Source organism: Coturnix japonica, chromosome 18, assembly GCF_001577835.2.
Source record: "Coturnix japonica isolate 7356 chromosome 18, Coturnix japonica 2.1, whole genome shotgun sequence".
Lineage (NCBI taxonomy): Eukaryota > Metazoa > Chordata > Aves > Galliformes > Phasianidae > Coturnix > Coturnix japonica.
The window spans coordinates 3,716,951-3,737,633 of NC_029533.1; the positions used below are offsets into that span (position 1 = coordinate 3,716,951).

At 45.9% G+C, this 20,683-nt stretch overlaps 1 protein-coding gene across 4 annotated transcripts; it reads left to right on the forward strand.

Moving 5' to 3' along the window:
- The first annotated feature begins 57 nt into the window (after positions 1–57).
- Positions 58–20,149, forward strand: ST6GALNAC1 (ST6 N-acetylgalactosaminide alpha-2,6-sialyltransferase 1). 4 transcript variants are annotated; one of them, XM_015879753.2, is made up of 13 exons: positions 58–1,828; positions 3,407–3,501; positions 7,805–7,898; positions 9,060–9,249; positions 9,368–9,880; positions 11,908–12,532; positions 15,102–15,270; positions 15,466–15,637; positions 15,853–15,991; positions 16,538–16,641; positions 17,169–17,258; positions 18,585–18,684; positions 19,040–20,149. In XM_015879753.2, exons 5-13 carry the CDS (start codon positions 9,753–9,755, stop codon positions 19,208–19,210), a joined length of 1,698 nt encoding a protein of 565 aa, XP_015735239.1. In that variant the 5' UTR covers positions 58–1,828; positions 3,407–3,501; positions 7,805–7,898; positions 9,060–9,249; positions 9,368–9,752; the 3' UTR covers positions 19,211–20,149. The 4 variants fall into 4 exon arrangements, with proteins under 4 accessions (XP_015735239.1, XP_015735242.1, XP_015735240.1 ...); XM_015879756.2 differs by lacking the exon at positions 9,368–9,880; XM_015879754.2 differs by lacking the exons at positions 9,060–9,249; positions 9,368–9,880.
- The last annotated feature ends 534 nt before the right edge of the window (positions 20,150–20,683 follow it).

A 20,683-nucleotide genomic window follows, 5' to 3' on the forward strand; every position in this document is an offset into this window, starting at 1 on the left:
TGCGAGGTTAGTGCTGTGCCTGTTGGGGGGAGCGTGACTGCTTTCACATAAAGCCAAAGCGTAGAGATTTCACTGTGGAAACAGATGAATCAACCGTTGTCCTGGGGAATCCTAAGCAGCCTCAACACATCACCAAAACTGGCAGCACTAACTGTGCCAAAGGTAGAGGAGGAGCTGAGTGCCTTCACTGTGTGGTCATTTGTGGGCTCACTGCAGCACATCTGGCTGTCAAGCTGTTCCCAGGGTGAGCTATGGTGACTGTTTGTCTCCTCTAAGAGTCATTTTTTCCACCTCAGCAGTGAAGAGATTGAAGTGTTGGTGCAGAGAACACTTGGTGAGAGGCGGCGCTGCAAAGTCTGCTGACAGAGCTGCCTGGAGGTGGAAAGTCTGATTCTTTGGGGAGCTCTTTTACCACTCTCCTAAAACGTCTGAGCTTTTCTTACCCAAGGTTAATATAAGTGTAGCCTTAGTGCATTTATAATTGTGATAAAGCTTACTAGTGCCATTTCTATAGTTAGGTGGTGGGATGGGAATGCAAGTACTGTTTATCCACTGGATGGTGCTGTTGTTCTATGCAAACAGCAGAGGTCCTGAATGGCTACAAGTCAAAAGCTCAGGTGCTGTTTTAATTTAGCAAGGCTTAGGAAGATGTGCACAATCTTTTTTTCCTCTTTAGCAAATTCCTGATGAATCTTGTATGTTTTGATCTGCCTTTTATCTGGAATCCTGGGTCTGGCTGAACTTAATTACTAAATATGGGTAAAGTCATATTTTCACTGGTTCCCACCCAGCCTGTTTCGATTCTGAGTAATTCATCCTCACTGGGACCAGATTATTATTTTTAGTGTCAATCTTTCCTCAGTCCTTCAGTTCCCAAGAGCTCAGCTTTGTTTCATCTGCACGATGAGTATTTGTTGGCTCAATGAAATACACTAAGTTAGCTAACAGTCACTGGAATAGAAGTTGGTTGTCAAACTTGTGTCTGAAGGAAGAAGACTTCTGTTTCACTGCATGAAAATTGTAGGTTAGGTGTTGCCAGTTATTCCTCCTGTGTGGGCTGGGTTTCCTTGACCTGCAGCAAAGGATTCCTGTGTCATATCCGCTGTCCTTGTGGTAGGATAAAGCCACATGGCATTAATGAGGAAGCAGAATAGTAGGGCATGTGAATCCCAGTCACCCTGAAGCAGGGGAAATGGCATTCCAAAGGCTTGTTTCTTGGGGGAGATTGTATCTTTCAGCCTTGTATATTCGATTATATATTGTATTGATTGTATATTCAGGCTGCCTTAGTCCTTCTTCCCTCTTGTGTGTAGACCATGCCAATTGCAACCGCCCTACCACTGCACTGTTAAATTGACAGTGCTGTGAGTGGGATAATGAGACACATCCCTAAAATGTCCTGAGGAAATTGCACGCTGTCCCATACAACCCTGTTGTCTTCTATAATCTGTCAGCACAGTGGGGGTGGAGAAATTGCTGTGTGGTTTTACACCTCATTCAGTCAACTGTAGGATCCCTGGTGCTGCCCCTGAGGTCTTCAGGAGACTTTGGCTGCAAGCATTCTCCCCTATATCTGTTCTTACAAACATCCACATTGGAGAGCAAAATGATGGCAGGAAGTCTGATGTAGTGGGAATATAACTTAAACAGAGATAAATTTCTGTGTGATACAAGGACATAAAGGAAAACCCTGCACCATAGGTTTGTGCACCTCTAGGAAGAGCCTTCTGGGAAGCACCCAGCACAGGAATATTCTACCTGGGATGTGATGCAGCAGCGTGATGTGAAGATCCTACAGGTGGCGGTGTCAGCCGTGCTGCCCCTCCAGGTGGGTTCCAGTAGAGCAGTAAGATCACCAGCTCCTCTCTGGCTGCACACATTCTTTTTGTCAGCTCCTCCTCCGGGCTTTTGTGGTGAATATTTTCTTAATAAAGAGTGGTTTGTCATCGTTGTTTGCTGATGGATATCTTGTACCCAGGAATAATCTTGCATTGTGCTTGAGAGTTTAATAACTTTGTTTTACTGAGAAGCCCATGATGTGTGGATGTCTCTGTTCACCTTTCTAGGAAAGGTGAGGCAGAACCCCTCTTGCTAATTGTATCATAACAAGGTGGGCTTTAGACTGCCCTTTGTAGCCATAACCCTGCCCAGACCATCCCCAGCTGAGAACAAGGGACCATTCCCATGTCAGTGAGGACATGCACATGCAGATACCTGGGCTCAGGATCTGGGATGGTAATGAGTGGCTTTTTCCTCTCCAGATAGGGGTTCCTCAGCATGTTGTTGGTAGCCAAGCTGTTGTACAAGACCCTTTCTAAACAAGTGGGCCCCAAGGCAGATTGCTCTGCATTAGTTCTTGGTTAATTCTAGAGCAAGGTGTGGCTGGAATGCTGATGGCAGCTGACAGTGTTGACAGGCCCTTAGGTAAAGTCACGTTTCAGTGAACTTGGGAAGGAATGGGATAAGAATGGTACACTGTTTGCCATTTCTCTCTTCTCCTTTATGCATCATTTCCACTTGCCAATTGCAGTGTTGAAACAAAGTTCCATTATCTGGATTCTGCTCTGACTCAAGGCAGCTTTATGGGTGCCTGTAGGTTTGCAGGCATGAGTGCAACTTGGGTTGGCCTTCAGGAAGGCTGATGACTGCTGAGCCTGCCTTGATGTTGGCCCCTTTGGGTGCAGTCAGGCAGGTAGAGCAGCTGTGTGTGACTGGGTGTATCTATCCCTGAGTCCTTGATAAAGGACAGGCATCCTTAAGACACTATTTTTTGTTGACTTTCCTATGTGTGAATACAGTGTTCGATGGGCAACAATGAACAACCAACAGATATTACTTTGCAGGAAAAATGTATTGCAATGTATTTAATGTTGCTAGGCAATAAATTAATTTATGGGATAACAGAAGCTGATGTGTAGCCACATGACGTGACAGGAAGTATTTTTATCTTCTAAATAGGTAAGATAACAAACCATGTGAAAGCCCAGAAATTAGGATCTGCCTATTTATCTTTAAAGGGCTATTAGAGCAGAAGACAATGTGTATTTTCTAATTCTGAAATCAAATGACATTTTAGGAAGGACCTGAACTTCCACCCAGGAAACATTATAGTTATTTTAATGTATTCATGGGGCACTTGGCATATCTGAGTGATTTAAATGAGTTGACTTGATGAACATCAGTGAAGCATTTTGGTGGTAGCAAAGCAAAAAGCCCATTTGAGACTGGAGAGCTGCTGGAGCATTGTGGCTTCAGCCATCAGCATTCTGAGGACGTTGTGGTGGAGCCACCAGTGTCTGGATGAAGCTAAAACCAGAAAGATATCCATGTAGCTCTGGGCATTGCAGGACTTGTGGCGTCACCCTGATTACATTCTCATGTGATTAACTGTCTCTGTTTTTTGCAGAGACAAAGTGTGTGTTGTTGGAGCATGGCTGATCTGTTCTTCCAAGCAAAGGTCAGGTTTCAGTATCAACTGAAGGAAACACAAGAACCTAATTTGTAAGTGCTTTCAGACAAATTACACCAACCTTACAAACCGAACTGATGTTAAATGCTCTTGGATGCTCAGACTGCTCTGCCATAGAGTTTCACAGAATAACACACACAATTAAATTACCAGAAGAGTTGCTTTCTAAAGTCCTTATTTTCACTGGCACATGGAACCATCTGCATTGGGAAACATCGCTGAGATCATTAATTCTGTCTGCTTTGTTAAGAAGCAACCTCTTGGTTGTTTTATACATTCACTCAACAAATATTAATCTATTTGAAATAAATCGAGCTGACGTTTACTTACAGCTGAAAGATCAAGGTGTAAATATGAATTCAAGTATTGACAGAACGTTGACTGGAACAAGATGGGGATCATAAAACTGGTCAGTGGAATGCTGTCCTGGTTTTAGCTGGGGAGAATTAGTTTTCTTATTGATGGCTGGTATCAGCAGTTCACTCATTCCCCCATGCCCCAGTGGGAAAGAAGAGCAAAATGGAAGAAAGTAGAACTCATGGGTTGAGGTAAAGTCAGTTTAATTGGACAGAAAAGGAAAGGAAATTAATAATGTTAATGGCAAAATAATGTACAAAACAAGTGATTCCCAGTGCAGATGCTTCCCAACCAAAGATGGCCAAGCCATTGAGCAGCGCCATGCCACACTTTGCACTGGAGTAGTACCCATCTTTATGAAATGCAGCTTATGGGAAGAGATATACAATGCCATTATATTTATTAGAAACAGACTGGCTGATCCCTTTTGGCTCTGTCTGGCACTGTGCAAACCTTCCTAGAGATCTAATGCCTGCAAAGACAAACCCCAATTGAAAAGAAGCTAAGTAGCTCCCAGGGGACTGGGAGAGACTGGTATGCCATTCCTGAATGCAAGGATCTCACATTTCCACTACAATAGCACAGTGTGCTGCTCTCCTTCTCATCGATGTCTTTGCCTGTGGTTTTCACAGCATATTTATAAGTGGTGAGCAAATGGGGTGGCAAAGAGTCATCTTCTGTCCATAACTGGCAAAAGTTAATAGCAGAGAGGTGAAGAAAATTAGCACAAGGCCCTCTAGGTTTGTAGATAAAGCAGGAGAACTGTTGAATAGAAGACAGTAGGAAAAAGAGAAGCATGTGGTTTCAAGCAATAAACACGTTGCCTTTCACAAAGCCCCCTGGCTTTGTTCTTGCAGCTAAAAGTCACTTTTCAGATGCATCCTCCAGGGACAGAGAGGAAGGCGCTGTGAGGCTGCAGGTTTCCAGCTGTGAGGCAGGGACACCATGATGAACCACTCAAGCAGCTTGCTTGCAGGGTACTTTATTCTGTAAACACTTTTCACACCAAAGGATGTGAAGGCTTTACATGCCAAATGGCACAGATGTCCTTCCAGCTCTAAAGGGGGGTGGTTTCTGGAGTCAGTGGGAAGAACAGGGGAAAAAAGGCCTTTATAAATAAGTTTTTCATGTCTGGCTTGAAATGTGGTAGACCAGCAGAGTTGTGATTTGGTGCAGGTCCTTATTGTTTTGCAGGCATGTGTGAAATGCTGAGAGGTGTGCCTGCATTTCTTGCTAGGGGTATAGAGAAGCATTTGTGGTTTCTCTCTCCAGAGTTGCAGGGAATCCAGGATTGCTCCCAATCCTCACAGCTGGTGTGCAGGAGCAGAAGGGCTGATTTATCAGGTGAGGAACCAGCTGACCACCTGTCTGCAGTACTGCCCTGCTGCTGAGTAAACAGCTCAGAGCTTCCAGAGAAGGAACAGAATATTCTCTAACTTTCCATCAGTAGGTTGGAAAAAAAAAAAAAACCACAATAAAAAAAGCAAACCCACAAACCACAAAACCCACAAATCAGCCCTTGAAGCGATGTCAGTTTTGTCTCTCTGCCTGTCAGCTCTGTGTTGATATGCTAGGATTCCTGCTGGGATGGGACAGACAAAAGGCTGTTTAGGGAGGCATTTGGGTAAAGGAGCACTGATTGCTTCCAGCCTGTGTAACTCCAACTGAGTGTGTAGCCATTGTTATTGGGAGCATATTTTTTCTGTTTCTTTTGGGGTTTTCTTTTTTCTTTCTTTCTTTTTTTTTTTTTTCCTTTTTTTGTCTTTAAATTCTCTCAAATGAAGTGGCCCATCAATTTTTCAGCTTGGTGTTTCTGGGAAAGGAAAAAAGGAATGCAGGGACCATTTCAGTTTTGCAGCTTAAGCAGGGCTGGGTCTGTGGCAAACTGCTGAAGAAGCAGAAAAGCAGAGATGGCAAATTTAATCTGTTTCATTTAAGAGGTTAACACCTCTAGCTGTGGCCATAAGGATCAGAAAGAACCTGAGCAGGTGCTGTGGTAACAGAAAGAACCAAAATCCCACAGTGATTAGAGTCTGTAATACAGGCAAAATCAGAGCACTTATAGCCCACCTCCAAGCAAGGACTTCACCTCCTGTGAGAGAGCTGCCTGTGTTCATATTGCTGATTGGAAGTAGGGGAAATATTCCAGGCTGGACCCATAACATCTGCTGTTATAACGTAGATTTCAGGCTGTTTCCTTACCAAGTCGTTAGCTGGGTAAGGCTGGATGCCACACAGGCAAAACAGCACTGAAAACCACAGTGGTTTACGCAGTCTTTGTGCAGTCCTGCTGCTCTTGCAGCACATCTTGGCATGCCCTTAGCACAGATACGGGGAAGTGGAAAGCACACAGAGCACAGGTAAGTAAACAAGGTTTGATACACAGCCCTCAGGAAAATTTGCATTCAGATAAATTATTGGCACGGCTCAGACTCGAGCTTAACAGCCTCAGCACACACAGCTTAGGATCAAATAGTGATAAAGTTTATTTTAAAAAATAAACAGAACAGACAAATCTGCCTTTTGTCTGCCTGGGATGTAACTAAAGATATAATTAAGTGGATCTGGAATTAAACAGAATGGTAGAGATAGAAAAGCGCTAAGAAAGAACCATCTTCATTTGGTGCCCCAGGTAGATTTCACTTCTAAAAAGTCTTGTTTTCAGTGCTAAAGAACAGAAGAATTTCAGGTGTAGGCATTGCTGCTGGCAGCTGGTTGTGCTGGGCTGGGAGCTGGGAGTCTGCACAATGAGAGAAGCTGCATCTCTTGGGACTGCCAGAGAAGCACACAAAACCTTTAATCTGGGAAAGGAAGCTGGCAACTGCCCTGTGGCCCTTGAGAAGCTGCCAGTGCCTTTGTCAGGTTGCAGTCTTGCCAGTTATCTCCCTGGCAGTGGAGGTGAATGAAAAACAGGTTTTTTTTATGGGCTGGGAGCCCAGTGCGTCCCAGCAATCCGGCTTCTTACAGAGGTTTGTAAAGGAGCAGCTTTGTTCTTGGTCTCTGTTTTCACTGGAGTCATCCTTGGCTGAGAGCGTACAGCCACATTTCCTAACCTGACCTTGCATTCGAGCTCACCAGGCTGGCTGAGCTCTGACAGGCTGATTTCAGCAACAAGCGTGAAAAGAGGATGAAATATTATTTCAATGAAGTGAAACCCATTAGGATTTGAGGGTTTTTTTTGTTTGGTTGGTTGGTTGCTTGTTTTTCCTCCCTTACACGAATACAGGAAGGTGAAAAGCTGTATCTTTTGCACAGTGACCCTGATTTCAGCTCCTGCGCCTGCCAGAGATTTGGATATTCCCTGAAACCTTTGCTGAGCACAGAGTGCTACAGACACATTGTCCCCAATTGTCAGCACAGCTCCTCAAGAGCAAAGAAAGCCCTTTTTCTGGCTGTAGGAATCTTGCTGTCCCTGGTGGCTCTTGGGTTTGCAGTAGTGTTACATGGAGGAAGTCGAAGGAAAATACTTACTGCCTCCAGAATTTCCCTTTGGGGTTCTGTTAACAATAAAAGCCTTATAGTCATACACAAGCAGCTTCTTCCAAGCAATATGCCCAAAGGTGCCGAGGGTTGGAAAGAGGAAGGCTAAAATGAAGCCATTGCTATATGTGTTACATATCAGTGCTTCAGGACCGAGAGCTGCCCCTGTAAGACAATACTGTTTTGGAGATCTGAGTGCAGAGTTTCTGCTTGCGTGCTGCACTCCCTGACCTGTAACCTGGCTCTCCAAATTTGCTTAGGGTTCCTGAGTGCTGCATGGCAACACCATGGCCAAACCCTTTCTAAATGCCTATAACTCTTCAACAGACCTCCTCTGATCCTAGGCTCTCTTTGGGAAGATCAAAGTGTTTTGCTATAGATGGAGGAACATAGCCTGGGCTAACAACCTCCCCATGTTTCTTCAAGGACATTTTCAAATCTGTTGTTTCATTTTTTTTCTCTCCTCTGATAACTGATGTTTTTCACTTTAATCCACAGAGATGAATTTATTGGGAAGAAACACAGTTACTGCTGATGTGGCTATAGGGACTCCTTGCAGATGTTCTTTGCTGGGATGCACGGTTGGGACAAGGTAGGCATGAAACCCTCTATTGGCTTTCCAGTAACTAAGAACAAACATCAGCACTCTGTGTATTTAGTAAGTGTGAATGTTAGCTTCTAACATTTGTGATGTTGGCAACAAAAACTTACTCCCAGTTTTGTTTTTGATAAGAACTGCACAAAACCAGCTTCTTTACTAAGAGCTATTCCCACTTGAGTTATCAGGGTTAATATTTAACTGCTCGCTGTGAGTTAAAATAGCTGTCTGCTGTAGTATGTAAAAGTGCCTTTCTGGTGCAGGGGATCACCTCTGTTCATCTTTCCCTCTGCTAGTGGGTAGTTCTGGATTGCCAAGTCAGACTCTGAGCAAAGTGCTGATTTTCATAAAGAGGAGAAGCTCAGATGTGAGTTGGGGAAACTGGAACAGAGAAAGATATTTCAGGTGCTACAGATCAATGAGAAACGTCATCTCCTAGATCTGGAAATGCTGATAGCTCCACTCAAGTGTGGTGTGTAACCTCAAGGTTGCAGCAGGGATTCATTTACCCTCAGGATGTTGTGTATGCACATGGCATCAGTGAGGCTTTGTTTGAACTGATGCTATTGATGAGTAAAACCTGGTTCTACTGGTCCCACTGAGGAACAGTAGTGTAGAAAGCAGTTGTCTCTCTGCCCACAATGACATGATTCAAACATAAGAAGCACCAAGAAAGAAATGGTTGTGTGGGTTCACCAAAGTGTTGTGTATCTTTTACATTCTGCAGCTGTTTGTGGACCCAAGTTCATCCATGCCCTGTATTGGTGTTGAACTAGCATCAGTGTCCACTCAGCAATCAGTGTGAAAGAATGGGGCAAGAATTCAGCCCCAAAAAGTAATGAACTGGTCCTGGCCACAGCAGTGGAGGAAATTTGACAGAGAGCTCAAAAAGAATGGCTGGAGAGTGCGTACCGTAGCCATCTATCTGTGTGACAGCTCAGAGCCAAAGGGACATGATCCTGAGCCAGGAAAGCCTGTGTAACAAGTTTATTGGCCATAGCAGAATGAGGCTGGGGTGAGATTGACATGTTTTTAAATAGTGAAAAAGTGAGACTGAACTCTGGTTGCCTGAAAGGTGGGTTGGCTTGTTGGAGAGGGAGGGGACTGGCTGGCTGCGACCTGCAGGTAATCTGACTTTAAGCACTAACTCCTCAGCAATGTGGTGGATTTGCAACGAGTCCAGCTCTGATCTGCAGCAAAGCACTCCAAGGGTAAAATGGATGCTTGTGTCATCATCAGCTTTTGAGGACAGGGATTGCTTTTGGATCGGAGCTACAGTCACTGCAAGAAGAAGAAACCAAAGATTTGTTTGTGTTTATGCTTTGAATCTTTCCTGATCCCTCAGGTAGGTAGTGGTCTGAAACCTATTTTCTTCTAGTGTGTGACAACCCTGTACCTGAGGGGTTGGAACTAGATGATCTTTGAGCTCTGTTACAACCCAAGCCGTTGTGTTTCTTTGCAAGTATGGCAGCTCTTGTAATTCACACCAATGCTCCCAGTGATGCCTCCACCGGATTAGAGGTAAAGGATTTCCTTTTTCTTGCACCAGACTAACCTTATAGAGGGAAATAGAGGAGACCTTTCTTGTCTGTAAGTAGAAAGCGTTTCTTTCCTTAGTTTGGGTAGCATTAAGTTTAAAATGATAGGAACGGTGTAGAACTGCTGTCTTGTCTGAGAAACTCGAACTGTGTGCAGAGATTCAGGGAACGTTAGGAGGGAGGGTGTGAACACTTGCAGGAAATCCAGAGAGGAGACCAGCCCACTGGTTCAATACACCTGGAAATAACTGCATAGGGCACACCTCTGGGCAGCAGCAGCAGAGCTTCCACCTCTCCTGGGCCTCTCGCTATGGGGTTTTTAATCAGAAGGCTTCCTAAGGATCCCAGAATATTCCGTTGGCTCCTTATTTTAACAGTCTTTTCCCTCATCATTACTAGTTTTAGCTCCTTGTTTGGCACGGATAAAGGCATTTTCAGGTAAGAGCCCTGCTTCCTTGCAGTACGTGCTTGTGGATAGAGTGCTTCCGCTTGCTTTCTCTCCCTCTCTCTTTTGATCTTTAAAGTTGCACTTCAGATCTGGGTTTGATGATCATTTTGCTTTAGAAAACTGTGTTGTATACAATCAGAGCACAGTGCTGGAAGATCACAGCCAAACTTTCTTCTGCTGAATCGCCAGCTCTTAGTACTTCCCTGCAGAGTTGTGTTAAGAAAGCAGCTTTTACTTCACAAAAGGTGTGTTTCCATAGTTTGGCACTACATGTTTGCTTTTACCTGGTAGCTCCCATAAGGACCTCTCATCCAGTTCTAGTCTACATTACATTGCTAGACATTGAATTTGGTGTGACACCTTTACATTTATAGTGTCTTCAGCTCTTAATTCCTAACGTAACACAAATATGCAGTGCACTGGCACACTGATGTCATGCTGATATGATAAAGATAGAAGTTATCTTCTTTTCTCTACACCTGGCTTCTTTAAACCATTTTGACCTGTACATGTACTGGAAATGCTGATACTGCTGAATCTTCCTGTAGAGCACACCCAGGCATGTGCAGTACATGGTTGTCTCTGTTTCTATCTTTGTGCTTTTGAATGCAATGTGAAGTAGTCAGTAGATGAAGGTGACAGTAGATCTTATTGTGCTTCCGCAGTTGTTTGCCAGCTGTACTTCCAGAGCCTGGTGTTTGTTGAGCTGGGTTGAACCAGTTGTCTGGTTTTAAAGTACTGGTCAGGGGATTAAGGTTCTGTGCAGGCACAAGTGCCTGGCCATGTGGCTTTGACAGCAGGAAATAAGGTTTTGGATGCAAAGAGCCTTCAGTTCTGCATTTTGGTCTCAGTGTTACCAAATTTCTTTTTATATAGAATATAAGTGAAATCTTTCCTTTTATTGGAGTATGCAGTGTTATTGGAGTATAGCTTTGAAGTGCCTGTTATAAGGTGTTTGTAGCTGGCTAGTGCTGTGTGATGCCATTGCAGTAGCTAAGTGGAAAATGAGAGGAAGCAGTGCCTTGTGGCCCCAGATGTGCAGGGCTGGATTCAATCCTTGGTTCTGACCCAAAATCAAGTGGTGAAACTGGGGGTTGTACATTTTTTTTTCTGCATTATTCTGTACCTGAGTTCACAGCATCACTTTGTTCTCTCTGCAGGACAGTTAGCTTCTGCAGGCAGGATCTGTACTGGAGCTTTGGCTAATATGGAGCTATGTCTGACTTGTGGCGTGCTCTCTTTGGAAGGTATCTTAAGTGAATCTGATGATAGAATTGCCTTTCTCAAATCTCTTGGGATGTGATCCTGGGATATTACCAGTTTGCATTATATCTGATTGGTCTCTCTGAGGCAAGCTAGTTTTGGTGATGAACTGGTGTTTTGGGGACCAAATTATGGAGCATATGGTAGCAGTTGGTCTTTTTATGACTGTAATTTCCAATGTCACAGATGCAGATGATATAAAAGAAGTGATATATGCTTAAGGAGTGAATTTCATTTCTTATCAGACTTCCTTTTCTGAACTCTGTAAGATCTCCATACTCTTAGCACAGAAGCACCTGGCTCTGCTGATAAAGAAGGTGGAATACCAGGTGGCAGCCTTTGTGTTTTGTATTCCCATGTCCTGAACTCAGTATCTCTGAAACACAGTCCTGCAGTGCTGTGTGTACACTCCTGGGGGTTGTCCTGCCCTGGGCAGGGCAAAGCTATTCTGTGCTGGTTTGTAGTTAATGCCAATGTAAAGCATATTGCATGAGTTAAGTCCTAAAGAGGAGTATGGAAATTTGGTGGCAATTGTCTACATGAAATTGAATTCAGACAGCATCCTTCTAACAAGAGCGTTTTACTTCCCTGCAGAAACTCAGTTGCAGATACCAGTGCAATACATCTGAGTGCAGTGGTTATGTGCAGAAGTGATCTGAAGCACAGTCAAGAGCACAAGAGATGTGCTGGAAGCTGCTCAGTGTTAACTGGAAAGTGTTTGTGATGTGTCTGCTTTTCCTTTACTTGTATTCAGGCAGCTCAAGGTTTACCAAAGCATCTCACGTATGCTAAAAGTGGACGCCCAAGATCATCAAGGTTCAGGCTATTCTGCTAATGGGAGAACTTCAAAGGTTGGTTTGGAGATAAATGCTACGTGGCTCGAACTGAATACTACAGTGAGTACACCAAGTTGGGAAGGAAAGGAAAGGCAGAAGAAAACAACAAAACCAGTTGCCGGGGTGGAAGAAGCCAAGAAGGTGACTGTGAAACCGTTCCCTGAGGTGGTGGAAATCAAGAATATGACAGCATTAACAGCCTCTGTGGAGGAGAGAACAAAGGAGAAAACAGCAACAAGACCAGTACCATGGGTAGAAGAAGCTGATGGAAAGAGAGCAATGACACCACTTCCCAGGATGAAGGGAGACAAAGAGAAGGTGACTGTGAAACCATCCTTTGAGATGAAGGTGGCTCACACAAACGTCACATCCAAAGACAAACCAAAGGCAGAACTGCCTCCTGCATCAGTGAAAAGCATAAGACCTGTGACTCAGACTGCCACAGTGACAGAAAAGAAGAAACTGAGGGCTACTGACTTCAAGACTGAGCCACAGTGGGATTTTGATGATGAGTATCTACTGGATAGCTCATCTCCAGCATCGGTAGGTGTGATGGCCTTGTGTTTATATCCCTGTTGACCTCTTTGTCTGCTGTCTCCTGGGCATCTTTGCCCTTCAGAGTGGAGGCTGATCTCCAAGCTGGTAGATCGACCCACTCATATACACAGGTGCTGCTGAGCCCTAGAGCAGGAGAGCTGTGTGAGTATGGCCCAGTTGGCCTGGCCAGTCCTTCACCGTGCTCCAGGATCAGAAGTTGTTGTAACTGCACCCATTTTCACGGGTTCCTTTCTTTAAAAGTCAGTCAAAACAATCTTTCTATAACTCAGGAGCATCAGGAGCTGGGGAGAATATCTCTGCTGCTAGATGTCCTACAAGGTGGTTCCAGTCTTAGGTACTTTGCTGTACTGCATAGGAGACTTAGGCACATAACACAGCTTCTGAATGGCACAGTGCCCTAAGTGTCTAAGTTCAGAAGACATCTGTTATTTCATAGTAGTCTTGCTTATTTTTCTTCCTGTCTGTTAAATAGGAATGACAACTGTAGGACTGATCAGCACAAAAGAAGTATTTTGCTGGAGGTGAAGATGGAGATCTCAGATGATGCAGTTGTTCTAGCTCAGTGCTCATAGATGGGCCATTTGCCTCTTTGAAGTCTCAATGCTGCAGCCTTCTAGCACTGCTGTATGGCATTTTGGTGGCATTAAGGTGAATGTAGGTGTTGCTGGTGAGGACTGCCAGGGCTGCAGGCACTGTGTTATTCTGCTCAGGCCTCTCCCTGCTCTCTTGAAAACATTAATTCCAACCCCACAGTGCCCTGGGAGACATACAGAGAGCAGAGGTAGATTAGCTGCAGTGATGAAAGATCCTGGGATGAACTTTACTGTTCTGATGTTTTCTTTCTGAGTTCTTTGTGGTTTTTGCCCCTTTTGGCAATGCAAGCCATTCTTTTGCTGACAGGTTGTGCTCTTCAGCGTGGCACATGAGAGGAGAAGATCCGTGATTCTATTAAATAGAAAAATTGGCTGTTAAACCCTTGAGCTCATTTACTGGCCCAGACTTACTGGGACACAGCAGAAGGGACTGGCTCATGATCAAGTGTGTGGAGCAGGATGTGCATCTTTGTTCCTGGACTTGAGGTACCAAAAATACAAATGGGAGTGGGCGAGATATGTGACTGAGCATGCATGTGCCACATGAGACAATCCCTCACCCCTCCTGCCCCATTCTACTGCACTACACATAGAGCAGTTAGGTCAGCAGGATCCTGCTTGCTGATTACCAGATGCTTCTGTCTTCTATAGCTCCTTGGAGAAGACATGCAGCTATCTTGGAGTGCAAAGCAGGAGCTGGCTGAGATGAGGGACAGCAGCAGGAAGCCAAGAGTGTTCTCCACTCTAAGTGGGGCTGCAGAGCATCTGGGCGTGCAGAACAGCTGAGATAGTGGGGAAAACCCTTCCACAGTAGTGGAAAACAGAGGCAGTACACGCAGAAGGGCTGTTGGTGGATCTAGACATCATGCACTGAGTCTTGCTTCCAAAGGTCATCTCTAATTCTGCAAAGAGAGAAACTAGAAGTGCTTCCAACTTCCTTTGTTTCCCATACAGTCAGACTTCCCTCTAATTCCTCTTGTATTGATCCAGACTTAACTGTGGAAGCACGAGAAGTACCAGGCCTTGGACAGTACAAAGTACATCTTGAACAGGCAGGGAACATCCCTGACACTGGACATATAACATGCTAAAAATGAAATGGCACCAACATCAAACCCTATGCAGTGTTTTTATCATTGCAGTGCTGTCATAACAAGCAGGATGTCACCCTCACCTGCAGCAGGGAGCCCAGCTCAGCTGTGAGCATGCTGCAAGGCTTTGGCAATGCAGTCTGGCCATTGCTGGGGGTTTGAGGTGGGCACATAGGTCCACTTGGTCTTCTCTTTTGTATTTTGGTAGATGCTGTAGTAACTGTTTGGGGAAGATGTCTAAGACAGTAAAGCCTAAATTGACTCAGTGTAAAATCCACCACAGTTGGAGCTGTCTGCTCTCCATCTGCACACACAGCCTAATGCTTGCCAGCTGCAACGAGGCCATTCTTGTTACATAGGATCAGCTGACTTGGATTCCCATATCAGCTGTATATTGCTCTCTTATTCCTTTAGGACATGGAATAAATTGCTTCTTTTGAGGGAGCAGCAATGGTGATCTGACCTCATGTGTATGTGTGCATGTTGTATCTGAGATCAAAGCATTGTGGGCTGTGTTGTCAACAGGGACTGCTGGCCTTATCCACTGGGTTTAGGTTATGCCTGTTGCAAGTATCAATTGGCATCATGTAGTGAGGCCTGAAGCCATTAAAACCTGCAAGCACTGCAGGCCTGTTTTTCTGAAGAGGAAAGTCTCAGAGGCTTGGAGTAATGCTGCCTTACTCGTAAGTAATTTTGCATCATCTAATTGTTCATCTGTTATTATGCCTCATGTCTGTGGTAATGAGGGCACTGAGTGGATGATCCCTTGGAGTTTCTCTGATTCTTTACACTGCATTTGTGCACAGGCACTCAGACAGGCTTATCAGCTCCCTGCTAATCAGCCCTTATTGTTTCTCCTTGTTTTTCAAGACCTGCCCTGAATCAGTGAGAGCCAAGGCTGCCAAGTCTGAATGGCTACGAGATCTTTTCCTGCCAAACATCACACTCTTCATAGACAAGAGTTACTTCAATATCAGTGAGTGGGACCGCCTGGAGCATTTTGCACCTCCCTATGGCTTCATGGAGCTGAATTACTCACGTGAGTCTCCCAGGGGTTTCAGAATGGGACCATGACAGCTTCCCACAGGAGCTGTATGCTGAGTTTCTGGTGGTTTGCAGGACCTCCCTTCAAATGCATTAAGCTGGGTGGATCTTGCGGAGGAAACTGTGGTGGTTTCCCTGTGTCCATTCCCAAGGCTTTTGATGCTAATGCTCCACTATTTTTGCTTCGCAGTGGTAGAAGAAGTCATGTCACGGCTGCCCATAAATCCCCACCAGCAGCTGCTCCTGGCCAACAGCAGCAGCAACGTGTCAACGTGCATCAGCTGTGCTGTTGTGGGGAATGGAGGGATACTGAATAACTCTGGAATGGGCCAGGAGATCGACTCCCATGACTATGTGTTCCGGTAAGGCATTCTGATGGTTGCTTCCTTCTTAGGAGATACGTAGCTTAGCCCGTTCTGGCTAGCAGGAAATTGTGCTGACTGCCAGCTGCCCAAAGGATTGGTGGCAGAAGGAGATGAAAAACCACAAGGTTCTTTCTCTTTTTCCATTTATAAACAGGGTGCCAGCACTTTCCATGGTTATCTGCTAACTGCTTCCCTTTGATTTCCCTGGCCAGGGTGAGCGGGGCTGTAATCAAAGGTTACGAAAAGGATGTGGGAACAAAAACCTCCTTCTATGGATTCACTGCGTTCTCACTTGTGTCCTCACTCCAGAACTTGGGACGCAAAGGATTCAAAAATATCCCACAGGGGAAGGTAAGTCAGGTCTATGCTTGTACAGCTTTGATAGGATTCTGTCAACCTGTGGCCTTCATTTCTGATCTTTTCCCTTATGATGGGCAAAGGGGCTGAGCTAACACTTCAGCATTCCTCTTGGTGAGGGGTCCTTGGCTTGAGAGTAAATATTCACGCTAGCAAATTGTGTTAGTCCAACCCTAACCCTTTAGATTATTATAGCATAGTTCACCTGGAACTGCCTGACCACATCAGGTCTATCCAAAGTTAAATCATATTATTAAGGGCATTCTCCAGATGCCCCCTGAACAGTGGCAGGTGTGAGTCATCAGCCACCTTGCTGGAGAGCCTGATCCAGTGTTTGACCACCCTCACAATCCTTTGGCATGTTGAAGTAGCTACATATCAGATGTTTTCCTCCATTCTGTCACTGTGGGATGGTTAAAAGCTGCAGAGCACAGTTGAGTGCTTGAGAAGTTCAATCAGCTTACATGCCTGCTTGCTTTTTGGTGTTAAAGAACACGTCTCTCTCTTGTTATTCATTAATGCTCACTTGTTCTTTCTTAGCATATCAGATACATTCATTTCCTGGAGGCAGTTAGAGACTATGAGTGGCTGAAGGCTCTTCTGCTGAACAAGAATATCAAGAAAGGATTCCTGAACCACTATGGGTAAAGCCAATAACCCCACCTGGACATCCTTCAGTGTGGAGCTCTCTGCTGTACCTTTCCCACAGCGCTCAGTCTGCGGAGTTGCAGTCCGGGTTAAACCCTCCCTCCTTGCTGATTTATCTGAAGAAACATCTTCTTTCCCTCCCAGCTGTGAGCTGTGCTGTGACCAATACGCCTCCTTCCTATTTCCATAGTAGCTGCTTTTAGTGGTGTGTGGCCTGAGCTCAGAGAAAGCTTTGAGTTTCTATGGGATGAACGCATGCTGCTTTCTGCTTTGGTGGCTGTACGTGGCCCTACTCATGGATGAAGAATTGGTTTCACTAAGCCTTATCTATACATACACGCTTTAGATATTTCCATCTCCTTTGTTGCCACTCTTGCAGCAGGCTACAGTGGCTTTGTCATCATCTAAGAAATGTTGCAGAATAATTGAACAACGTAATTCTTCTCTTACCACCAAGTGCATCAGGCTGATGCCATAATGAAATATAGGAGTTTATGCTGAGTCTCCCTATTCCTGTCCCTAGGCAAAGGCCCCGGGAGAGATTCGATGAAGATTTCACAATGAATAAGTACCTGGTAACTCACCCTGATTTCCTCAGATACTTGAAAAACAGGTGAGCTGGGAACTGCGTGCTCTCTGTATAGCAGCATCTCTCTCTTTCTCTGTGCTCTCTCTTTCCAGCCCACTGACTTATAACTGTAGCTGAGCCATAGCAGCAGGTTCAGGGTAAGCTTCACCAGTGTGCAGTCACTTAAAGTGCTCTGTGGTGGGATGATAGCTGCAGGTAGACCTACAGACTTCTCATCCATGAGCTAGAGAAGCTGCAGCTCTCAGGCAGATTGGCTTTCTGCATCCGAAAGGGGTCAAGTGGCAATGTTAGATGTGAGCAGAGCATTGCTGAGGTGCCAAAGTAGTTAACCTGTTCAAGACCAACCTTTCATGTTACCCATTGCTCAGCGTGTTGGAGGAAGGCTCCATAACATCCCTCCTCTCCTTAGACCCCAACTTAACTCAAGGGATTAGTTGTTCCCTCAAGCACAGTAATGGGCTCTTCTTCAGCATCCCATTTGTGTGGCCTGACATGCAGAAGAGCAGGGAAAAGTGCCTCCAAACAAGCCCCATCTGTCTTGTGGATGGTTGTAGGCTTTGGTGCTGGGAAAGAGGAATCCAGGATGAATCTTTGCATCTCCAATCCTTTTCACAAGTGTGTGCTGGACACTATCACTGTAAGATCTGCCAATTGTGGGCCATGCATGGCCAGGAGATGTAGGAAGAAGAGCTCCTGCTGTGCCCAGCTTTGGCTGTGTTTGCCCTTTGGTCTCCTTGAGAGCTGTGTTATGTCTTTCTGATAGATAGCAAATGCAATGCCAGATGGCTTGCACTCCTCTGCTCATTCTTCTCTCTCTCCTCTGATTTGGGATCTTTCCAAGGCCAGGAGGGCTCAGATGCTATTTCTAATGTGTGGATTCCTGCCTTCCTAACAACTGCTGGCACAAAATACAGCAGCTCCTAGCAGATTTTGTGACCCTCCTTCTGCACCTTTCCTGCATTGTTTCACTCCTGAATGTGGATGGGGAGGATATACCAGGGGACTTCAAAGCCACTTCTGCACTGCAAGGCAAGGAACAGGGATTGATCTGAACGTAATACGTCCTTTAATCATGGCCCCCTTTATACTTACTGCCTCTTGACCTGTGCTGAGCTGGGTTCAGTGCAGGTTTCAACACAGGTGATGGAAGCATTCTGGGCTGGCCTTGTGCTTCACTGAGCACACAGCACTACCTACACGTGAGCAGTCATGGCTTGTTTGAAATGCTCAGTGTGACCACAAGCTGCTGCAAGGAGGGAAAGTGCCAACTGAGCCAAGGAGGACAAGCCATGCACAGCTTGAACCAGCACGCTCAGCAGCTGCTCCATGCTTTCTTTTCTCATGCTGCAGGTTCTTAAAGTCTAAGAATCTGCAGAAGCGCTACTGGAGGCTGTACAGACCCACAACTGGAGCCCTCCTGCTGCTGACTGCCCTGCATCTCTGTGACCGGGTAAGGGCATTATGATTCTTGCACAACACCCCTGTATGGAAACAAAGGATATAACTGAGTATGGGTGTCCCCAGCCCTGACTTGTCAGCTAGAGGGGAACAGATGGAGCACAAGAAAAGCAGCCCCAAAATAGTTCACAGCCTGTTTCAGGGCTTGAGAGCAGTTGAGCCTCCCAGGCAGGCAGTGCAAGAGGATGTTGGCTTTCTGGAGCCCCTTTTCACGGCCTGGTCTATCTTGGGTGCCCTTGCAGAGTCACTGGGAGGTGTCCTTGTCCTGTGCTCTCACCCTGTTTGGGAGCTGTCCTGTATTTCACATAGCTCCCTCTGTCCTTGCTGAGCCCTCTTGTCTTTCCCAGGTGAGTGCCTATGGCTACATCACAGAAGGTCACCAGAAGTACTCGGATCACTACTATGACAAGGAGTGGAAACGCCTGGTCTTCTACATTAACCATGACTTCAACTTGGAGAAGCAGGTGTGGAAAAGGCTCCATGATGAGAACATCATTAAGCTCTACCAGAGAACCTGACTGTGTGGGCAAGGGCCATTGCCTGGGAAATCTCAACAGCACCTCATGGGGAATAGAAGAGGACCTTGGAATCCAGCTCTGGGCTTCCAGGCCCAGCTTCAGCTCCACAGAGATATTTCCTTCCTTTGGTATCTTTATTTTCTCACAGCACTTCCTAAAACGTGCATATTCTACAGACCAAGAGCAGAGCAAAGTGCCTCCAAACAAACCCCATCTGTCTTGTGGATGGTTGTAGGCTTTGGTGCTGGGAAAGAGGAATCCAGGATGAATCTGAATAGCAGATATTCCAGTGCCCGGTATCTTAATCGGGTTCTCCCTCTGCAAGGAGATGGTCTTGGGACTGGGGCTAGTTCTGCTCTAGGTGGGTTCTCTCTGTGAGTAGTGCTCTGTGTGGAGCTGGGTGTTTTGGGTAAGCAGTGGACAGAAATGGGGACATACACAATCCTGTCTCAAGGGGATGATTTGTGTCCTGGAGGTGCTGCTGTCCCTCTGCTCACTGCAGGCATAAAGGAAGGACTGAACACTTCCAAATGAATCTCAGTTCCCAATGTGACTTTGCTGTGACACCTCCTGGGGAGCACTGTGATGTCTGGTGCCCAGCCTGCTGCCCTCAGCCTACCTCACCATCAGCACAAGGGATGGGGAGAGCTCTCCGTAATGCAGCAGGATGCTGAACATTGTGTCTCTTGCTGTGGCTGCAGACCTCATGTGATGAGTGTGGTGAAGAAGCTGATGTTTGGCTGTGGCAGGAGCGTGGTGCTTCCTCTCCTACCAGGAGAAATGTGAATTCTCAGTGTCCAGGGATGGATGCTGTCTGTCCTCACTGCTGGCTGTGCTGAGAAAAGCACTGTTACATTCAGCAGGCCTTTGGTGTGCTGGCCTTCTGAGTGGGCTTTTGCAGGCAAAATAAACAGCACTGCTTTACCCAGCTGATTTCCATTGCAGCCCTCGGAGATGTGGTTACTGTCTTTATGTCTCAGAGCCCACTGAGGGTTTTCCTACTGCACCCACGGGCTCTGTGCCCTGCAGTGCCTGTGCATGGCTGCTGCCCCAAGTCTAGGGGCTCTGGATGGGCAGCTTTGTTCCTTGCCCATGCATTGCTGTGTGTTGCTTGGTGACCGGCTCCACTGGGTATTCTTCCCCTCTGAATAGAGCTTTTCTCCTCCCAAGAAGTTGGAAGAAGTTTCTTTTAAACTCTTCCCTTCCCCCTCTTCCTCTTTTGTCTCCCTCCCTTCTGGGAAACAGGGCAGGGCTGAGTCCTGCTGAGCAAATGAAGAGCCCCAGCCTTTGGGATGGTCTGGCAGCCCCCAGCGCCCATCTCCTCTGCAGCTGAGGGTCCCAACCAGCAGAGCCTGCTCCCCCTGGGCTCCTCTCTTAGGATAGAACCACACAATGGAATGTCTGCAGTGCTGTGGTTTGATGTGCTTGGCAGTGCAAAATGGTGATGCTGGGCTGTGCTGGAGCAGCCCCAGT